The sequence below is a fragment of the Impatiens glandulifera genome, chromosome 2 (assembly GCF_907164915.1).
Source record: "Impatiens glandulifera chromosome 2, dImpGla2.1, whole genome shotgun sequence".
Lineage (NCBI taxonomy): Eukaryota > Viridiplantae > Streptophyta > Magnoliopsida > Ericales > Balsaminaceae > Impatiens > Impatiens glandulifera.
In genome coordinates this window covers 60073871-60083486 of record NC_061863.1, presented here as the reverse complement: position 1 = coordinate 60083486, position 9616 = coordinate 60073871, and the positions used below count along the sequence as shown (strand labels likewise).

The window sequence follows — 9616 nt, the reverse complement described above, 5'->3', positions numbered from 1 at the left end:
AGCATGTTAATTGTTGGCATCACAAATTATTATCTTTTTAACCATATTTATTTTTCGAGCTAGCCAACCCAAATTTTAAATTGCAGTGAGAATCGAATACGAATCATTTGATACTTGTAGAAAATAACAAGTACAATGATACACTTTATTTGTGAATCTAGGTAATTTGGTTTGTCTCCTCCTTTAATAATTTGATATATATGCCATTCTTTGGTTTTAGGGTTTGTAGATGAAACCTAAAGAAAGATTGGATGAACACATGGGGGAGTCTGACATTGACAACAAAACGTGAAGAAAAACAAATTAATGACAAATAATAATAATAAATACAGTACAGAAACACAAAGACAGTTCATGTTATTAAGCAGCATCATCAGAAGTTGTTGTTTAAATCTATATATACGTAGGCAGTTTTAATGGACACATACTTCTTGCAAATTTCAAACCTTTTTTGAAAATCCAACAAACTGTAAAAAAAAACCTTAACTTTCTTTTCTTAAACCACCACCTCCTTTGAAACAGGAACAGCTCCAGCAGCAGGAATGGCGATGTATCCCATCTTCTTTGGATCAGAAGCATAAACATCTTCATCAGAATCGGATTCATCATCAGAATCCTGGTAATCGAACCGGGTTGGAGTAAAAAGTGACCAGATCAAGTACATAATAGAAGCAGTCAGCACTCCACAACCAACTCCGAATAGCAGCGATCGGAACACGGTCAGGATTCCTTCCGTGAAATCGCGAAACGCAGCTTCAATATCCAATGAACGGGATCCATGGATGGACGGGATCGTTTCCTCTTCGATTTCGGCTCTGAGACGGGATATGTGATATGGGTAAATTGACGGAATTGAGACTGGCCTAGGGTTTAAACGACGGATCTCGGTGATGAAGAAGGTGATCGATCGCCCTGAAGAAGACGAATCGTCATCGAGGGACAAATTAGGGTTTTGATCGAGGGGATAGGAGCTGGTTGAGAAGAAAATCAAGGTTTTACATGGGTGGAAAAGGCGGCCGGGTCTTGCCTGGGCTGCCATGGCTAGGAGAAGAAGGACCGAGAGACCGATTAGCAGACGAAGAGTTGAAGACGCCATTAGAGAGAAAAGAGAGGAGTTTCCCTTCCTTAGTCGCAAGCTGCCAAAGATAAAAACGCAGTCAGCCTGCCCTATCTTATTTATGGAATAAAGTAGATTTGTGTCCATGTGTTTTCATTTCTAGTTCATTTTATGACATAAAACTATATTTACTTCAACTTATTCCAAACGTACATCATTAGATAGGAACCATTATTGCTTGTTTGCTTAGTTCACTCGATCCTTTATTAATTTGTTTTGATTGTTTATTCTATTGAAGCTTTATATATGATTTATATATACTCAATTTAATTCATTTCATTGTAAGAATCGAATTTTTTTTGAAGTACAATTAATTCATATGAGTCAAGCAGATAACTTAGGACATTAGCGGATGCTAACATATCGACTTATTTTTGTCCTAACTAATTAATAGAGAAGTCAGGACATTAGGACATTAGCGGATGCTAGCATATCGACTTATTTTTGTCCTAAGTTAGAAAAAGAATTTTTTGATTTACAACTTTAGGGTTCTTATTTATCTTTTTATAAATTAATTATTTTGCTTTGGATTTTTTTGATAAAGGTAAAACTCTAACTATCTTCTATATATTGGTCATTTTAGAAATGTTGCTTGTTATATCCGTTGTCAGTGGCGGACCTACAAGGGGAATTGGGGCGGGCCTCCCCTGATTTTGGAGTTGAAATCCATAATAGAGTTCAAGTGATCAACTCTGCCTCTCACATTTTCTTTATAATAACCTCACACTTCTTTATTTTCTAATATATAAATATTTATAATAAATTAACACTTTCTTTTATAAAAATTAATAAAAAAAACTAATTCATAAGTAATTATTATTAATATTTTATTTTATACCAATAATATTTTCTAAGATACAATATTTATAATAATACATAAATTTTAGTTAATATATATATAAATAAAATTTATTTATATAATTTAAAATATAAAGAATTATATATAAAATAATGAAAATCATATAAGATTATTATTTATTTTAAAACTACATTTATATTATAATTATATATATTAATTTTATTAATTTCAATATAATTAATTAATAATACAAATTTCTTATAAAATAAAGATTAAAATAATAATTTATATAAATATAAGGGTAAAATAATAATTTATATAAATATAAAGGTAAAATATTATTTTATATTGGAAAATGATACAAAAATAGAGAAAAGAGCATTAGAAAGATTCAATCGACATATGAGAACTTCAAATAGTTGTCATATTGAAGCTAGAATTCAATTTGAATCATTTCAAGATCAAAAACACGGCATGAGAAACGTTTTACGTACACATGGCCGTGATATAAAAATAAATTATCGCACCCGTTTAACAACAATGTTTGATGTAACACGCTTTCTATTGACGCAAGGGTTATCTTTTCGAAGACATGATGAGTCAAGTAGTTCATCAAATAAAGGTAATTTTCTTGAATTGATTGATTGATATAGTCAACGTAATGAAGAGATTTTGTCTTCTTTTGTACCGACTCATGGATAAGAATAATTTAGTAATTGTGCTCGTTAGTATTTTGTAATTGTGCTTGTTAGTATTTTTATGTAATTATAGAGTAAAATTTTAATTAAAAAATGCATTTATTTGATCGCCAAAAAAAATACTACGTTACTATATATTTGGCCCCCCGAGAAAATATTTTTAGGTCCGCCACTACGTTGTTGGATATATTAAATTTAATAAATAAACATGTAAAATATGATTTGGTAAATGTATTATTAATTATATCAACTATTTCATTGTCTTGGTTTGATTTTTTATAATTATATATATATATATATATATATATATATATATATATATATATATATATATATATATATATATATATATATATATATATATATATATATATATATATATATATATATATATATGTATATGCGGAGCCACACATGGGCTAGGATGGGCTTCAGCCCCACCTAAATTAAAATCTTAAAACAAAACATTTTATATATGTATTTGACAAATGACTCTTAGCCCATTGGCTATATGACTAAATTGTGAAGTTGAGGTCATGTGATCAAACCCTAGCCTCATCTTTAATTTTAAAATATTATTTTTATCTAAAAATTAATTCATAATTATTTTATTTTATACTAACAATATTTTCTAATATACAAATATTTATAATAATCCATAAATTTTAATTAATATATAAATAAGATTTATTTATATAAATAAAGTATAAAAAATTATATATAAAATAATGTAAATTATATAATAATATTATTTATTTTAAAATTATATTTATATAATAATTATACATTATTTTTTATTTATTTTAATATAATTAATAATATAAATTATTTATAAGGGTAAAATATAAAAATTAAAATAATAATAGTATTTTATATTTCTTAATTTTAAACTATTTCAAAAATTTATAAGAAAATATAAATTAATATTAATAAACAAATTAAAATAATTACATTGATTTGATTCGGTATTTAAATAAAGAATTTGATCACTGAAAAACCTAACAAATCTCCTAGAATTGATGTTGATGTAAGTTCTCTTAAACTTGATCCAGCATTATGTATTCTGATATGGAAATATCCTTTTAATAAAATGAATGAAATTAGACGAGCTTATATAAGATGGGGTCATATCAACTTATTAAGGATGAGTACCCGCCGACCAAATTTGGAAATCAAAATCGACGGTTTCAAAGTCATTGGTTTAAGAAATATACTTGGTTAGAATACTCTACTTTGAAAGATGCTGTTTTTTGTTTCCCATGTTTCTTGTTTGAACATAAGCAACCCCAAAAACCTACATTTACCATAGATGAATTCAAATATTGAAAGCGAGTTAATGATGGGGATATATGTTTTTTTGTTATGCATATAGGATGTAATATTTCACCACATAATAGGGCAGTTGAATATCTTGATAATCTAATGAATATCATTGTCATATTGACAAAGTACTGAATGCATAGTATTCAGATGAAAAACAAAATAACAGATTACGGCTTACAGCAACTATTGAAAACACTCGGCGATTCACTTTGCAAGCGTGTGCATTGAGAGGGCATGACGAGTCTCCATCTTTGAATAATCGTGAAAATTTTATTGAAAAAAAAAAGGAGTATAGAAAGTTAAATCTGAGATGCAAGTTGGAGTCAGCCCCAGGTAATTTTTTATCCTGGCTCCGCCTATATATATATATATATATATATATATAAAATAAACAAACGTACATAATATGAATTGGTGATTGTTATTTCATTGTCTTTCTTTGGAATTTGGAAACACTCAGGTGCAACTATTGAATTTGAATATTGGATTTGAAAAAAAAAGTTTATAAATTTATTTGAAAATAGTATATTTTTAATATTTTATTCAAATATTAGTTTAAATGAAATAATATTTAAAATATCTTATATTAACAAATTTAATAATATTTTTTCGTCATAACTGATTAACTCGATCAAAATATTTTAGAAACCTTTCTTTATATTTGATTTGTTCTAACTAATTATATTAAATTTAATAAACAAGAATGTAAAATATTAATTGATAAATTTACGAGGTAATAAATCTGAAAAATCAGCAAATCATCTTTTATATTTCATTTGTTTTGTCAAATATAAAGCAAGATATTGAATATTGATAAAATGTAAACTATTAATCCTAATTTAAAAACATAACTAACTAAATACATTAAAATTAAAATATATGTTGGCAGAGACAGACCCAGAATTTTGAACTAGGGTGGACTTAAAATAATAATGAATTTTTTTTTGAAAAAAACAAATATATAAAAGTAAAGTTTTACCATTTTTTTAATAATTAAATAAAAAAATGAATTATATTAATTTTTTTAAGAAATTAAGGGTAATTTTTTTTTTGTGGACTTCAGCCCACCCGAGCCCCGATATAAATTCGTCCATGTATGTTGGGATGAGAATTTGACAATATATTTACCATTCCTTGGGAGATTTTTTTTTACTATTATCTTTTTTTTGTTCGAGAATCCATGATACAGTTTATGTCATATTTTTTAAAATAAAAAAATTATATAATTTTTTTTTAATATTACATATATTTTAATATATTTAAAATTCATATTATTATAACAAAATAAATTAAAAACTCTTATAAAATATAGTTAATAAATAATTATAACGGTTATTTTATATATTTAATTGTGCCTATAATATTGAGGAAAATCGGGGGTGAGATCAAGGTGAGAACATCGTCACACAAATATCATTTCCGCCCCATATTCGATCAACTACGGATCAAACCGAAAAAAAAAAACACCCAACAAGGATAATTCAGTTTGATTACCTAAAAACGATTTCAAATTTACATCTTTCTTTCAAACTTCTTGTAGACAACTATTTAATACTTCTATTAGATTCCCCTTATAATATTTTTCAACTATACGACAAAATCAAATATCTAACTTAAATTTAATAATATCATCAATATGTTAATAAATATTTCAATAAGTTCATTGAAAAATCTTTTAAAATTATAAATGCAATTATTTTTTGCAAGGTAATGTTTTTTTAACATTTTATAAGTTATTTATTTTTGAATTACAGTTTTTAGTTATTAGAAAATTTTATATTTAAGTAATATCTTTTTATTAAAAATTAGAATGTTTTAAATTTAATTGAAAATATTCTTAATTTTTATCTATAAACATATATTTATAAATATTTAAAATAAATGAATATTAAAACTTTTTTTAAAATATTAATTATTAAATTATATTATTTTAATTTTGTAATTGATTTTAAAGTTTTTTAAGGTGTTTTAAAAAATACTTTTTAATTAAAAAAATTATTTTTTAATATTGATATTCTTTAAAAATATTAATTATGAAATTATATTTCTAATTTTATTTTAAATTTAAATTAATTTCTAATATTAATTTACTTAATTTTGATTTAATAATTATTTTTTAATTTATAACATAAATATAAGAATTTTTTTTTAATTATAAAATTTTAATTACTAATTTACATGAATATTTATTTTATTTTTAAAATAAAATATATATATATATATTAATTATAAAATCATTGAAATTTATAAAATTAATTTAATTTAAATAAAAAAAATAAAAATTTATTTAAAAAATTTATTTTAATTAAAACTTAAAATAATAATTACATTTATTTTGTTTTTTAATTTACAATTTATTTAAAATTTTGATCTTTAATATTTGAAAAAATAAATATTCTAAAATAAATTATCAATATAATTTAATTAAATTTCATTCAAATATTTTTCAATTATTACTATTTCACTTTTAATTTATTTATTTTTTAATTAAATTTTAAACTAAATTTACATATAAAAGTTTTTTATTTATTCTATTAATAAGTGTTTGATCTCTCAATCTCAAATGTTAAGAATGACTGATTAAATTGAGAAAGTGAGGTTGGATTTTGTTTTAATTAAAGAAACTTTTACAATAAAAGATTTCAATTGATTTAATTTCTCTATTTTATTAATAACATTTAAATATATATATTAAAAATAAATAATATTAATTATTATTTATTTTAAAATCAAAATTATACATTAATCCAAAAATTATTTAATAAATATTTTTAAAATTTTGGTATTTAATATTTGATAAAATAAATAATATCAAATAAATTATCAATTTTAAAAAAATATTAGTGTTTTTATTATTTAATTTATTTTTATTAATTAAATTTGTAACTAAATTAACATATTAAAATTATTTATTTATATAATAATGTAAATAAAACTTATAAATAATATTAATTATTATTTATTTTAAAATCAAAATTATACATTAATCCAAAAACTATTTAATAAATATTTTTAAAATTTTGTTATTTAATATTTGATAAAATAAATAATATCAAATAAATTATCAATTTTAAAAAAATATTAGTGTTTCTATTATTTAATTTATTTTTATTAATTAAATTTGTAACTAAATTAACATATTAAATTTATTTATTTATTTTATTAATAACATTTAAAAAAATAATATTTAAATTTAATATTAATTCAATTGTATTTTTTAATAATAATATTTTATTTTATAAATATATATATGTTTTTATAAATTTTATTTATTTTAATATTAAAAATATTAGTTAAAATATATTTATTATTTTTTATATAAATATTTTTAATATTTTTAGTTAAATAATAATAATTAATACTGTTTATAAGTTTTATTTATATTGTTACAAAATATATATAATAAATATTTTCTCTTAAAAAGTTAAATATTAAAATATATTTAAAAAATTAAATAATATATATAATATTTCAATAAAATATTAACCTATAAATTATAATAATATAATAACTTAATTATTTAATAATATTTTTATTTTTATTTAATATATTATTTAAATAATTAATAAAAGTTCATTAATAATAATAAAAGATATATAATTTATTTTTACAATTTTTTATTAATAAATTTATAATTATAAAATTAGTTTAAATAATTTTGTAATTTTTATTAAATGTGATTTAAATTATATTAATGATAATTTTAAATATTTATTTTCATAAAAAAAACCACCACTCATACTTGTTTAAATAAACTATTACTATAATACACATGTATACAAGTATACAAGGAATGATATATATATAAACAAGTCATTATTTACAAATAATGAAATGTTGTTTATAGGTGTGCTTGTACTATAACATTTAAATATTCCAAAATTTATGAACATTATCTTATTTTTATTTATAAATATTGTATATAGAAACTGGAAGGGTGTCAAACATTCATATAAAAAATAAACAAAAATTATTAATGCTCACTCAAATAAAAGTAGTTTGAATCTCTATGTTCCCAATGACGAAGTTGGCTCTTTTTTTAATTAAAAAAAAGTTGAACACTATTCCTGCAATTGAAATTTTAAAGACAATAATAAAAGATTGCCATTGATTTAATTTCTTTATTTTATTTGTAAGGTATTGAACATAATGATGTTATATAGTTAAATAAAATGATAATGAGTAAATAACATAGATATGTGATGTGTCTAAAAATTATAGTTAATGTGAGCTTGAAACAAAAAAAAAAAATATTTTGGATTGAGTCAAAAGAAATGAAAAAAAATGTGTAGGTCAAAATAAATGATAGATATGATTTATATTAATTGTCACCTTAGGACATTTGTAGCAGAATCCTTAAAATGTGTTTTATTTCTATTATGAAGAAAAATAATATAAAAGTTGTAAAAAAATGCTTTATCAAATTCCCTATCCTTATAATTTTTTAGGGATTATTTAGGGATTACTGTAGCATCCCTAAATAATAAAATAATATATTTTCTCTTTCATTAATATTTAAATATATATGAGTAAGTAATTAAGTGGTTGAGGTGGTTGAAAAGTTGGTTGTTTAAATGAATATTTAAATGATATATGGATAAGGATAAGGAAGCTGATGTAGAATAATTTATATTTTGATTCTCTAAAATAGAGATATTATTATTTTATATTATTTTTAGGGATACAAACTAGGGAAGCTGGTACAAATGTCCTTAGTCACTAAACAAATATTATTATTACTAAAATGTTGGAATATATAGATTCACTTGTTATTTTAATATTAATTATTTTAAAAAATAATTATTTATTATAAAATATTATTTAGACATAAAAAAAAGTAAACAAACTTAATAAATAAAAAATACTCATAAATTATAAAAACACTCAAATAATCATGTGAAACAAATTCTAAATATATATATATATATATTAAAAAAAACTTTGGTTAAAATTTTGAAAAAAAATCAGTTTTGGTGGATTAAAAATCAAAATACCTTCATTTTTTTTCTCTTGAACAAAAATTAATTTTAAATAATTAAATATTTTTTTAAAAATAATAATAATAGAAAAATAGTGTGATTAAATAAATGAAAGGATAGTTATATTTTAGATAAAATAAAATTTAAAAACCTAAAAACCCAAATAATATCAAACAAAAATTAGGATCAGTTAAGGGTGGCTTAAGCTAGGGAAACATAAACTACATTCGAGTCTTCCTAGCCAACACCAGTCCCTTGTCACCAAAACTTCTATCATTACTAAATTGTTAATTTTCAACAAAATCACTGGTGTTTTTAATAGAAAGATTGAATTCTTTATTATTAATTTGAAGAGAAGATGTACAAGTTGGACGACACTTTTTTTGTGAGGCATATACTGCATGAGATTTTTCCAATTTGATTGGTATTTAATTTAATTTATTTATTTTTTTTAGTATGGGAACTTTTTGTAATATTTTTAATTACCAATTAGGTTAGTTTAGTCAACTTTCTAGTCTTGCGAATTAATTAGCTATTTTTTTTATACAAATTATTAGTTTGGTATGTATTTTTTCCATTTTATCTATAATTGGACGGTGATAATTCTTGTATATTCGATGTTCGTAGTTATTTGATGGTAAAATTCGAATATTTTAAATTGAGTTTGAGATAGAGTTTGCGAGACTGAAACTATATTATT

The 9616-nt window shown here is 21.5% G+C and overlaps 1 protein-coding gene across 1 annotated transcript; it reads right to left on the bottom strand.

Moving 5' to 3' along the window:
- Positions 1-496: 496 nt before the first annotated feature.
- LOC124925100 lies at positions 497-1096 on the bottom strand. The gene has a single exon (XM_047465071.1). It carries the CDS (start codon positions 1094-1096, stop codon positions 497-499), a length of 600 nt encoding a protein of 199 aa, XP_047321027.1.
- Between the last annotated feature and the right edge of the window lie 8520 nt (positions 1097-9616).

What these genes read in the sequence shown, in the direction of transcription:
- LOC124925100 (XM_047465071.1), bottom strand. Translation starts at nt 1,096, where the DNA reads ATGGCGTCTTCAACTCTTCGTCTGCTAATCGGTCTCTCGGTCCTTCTT.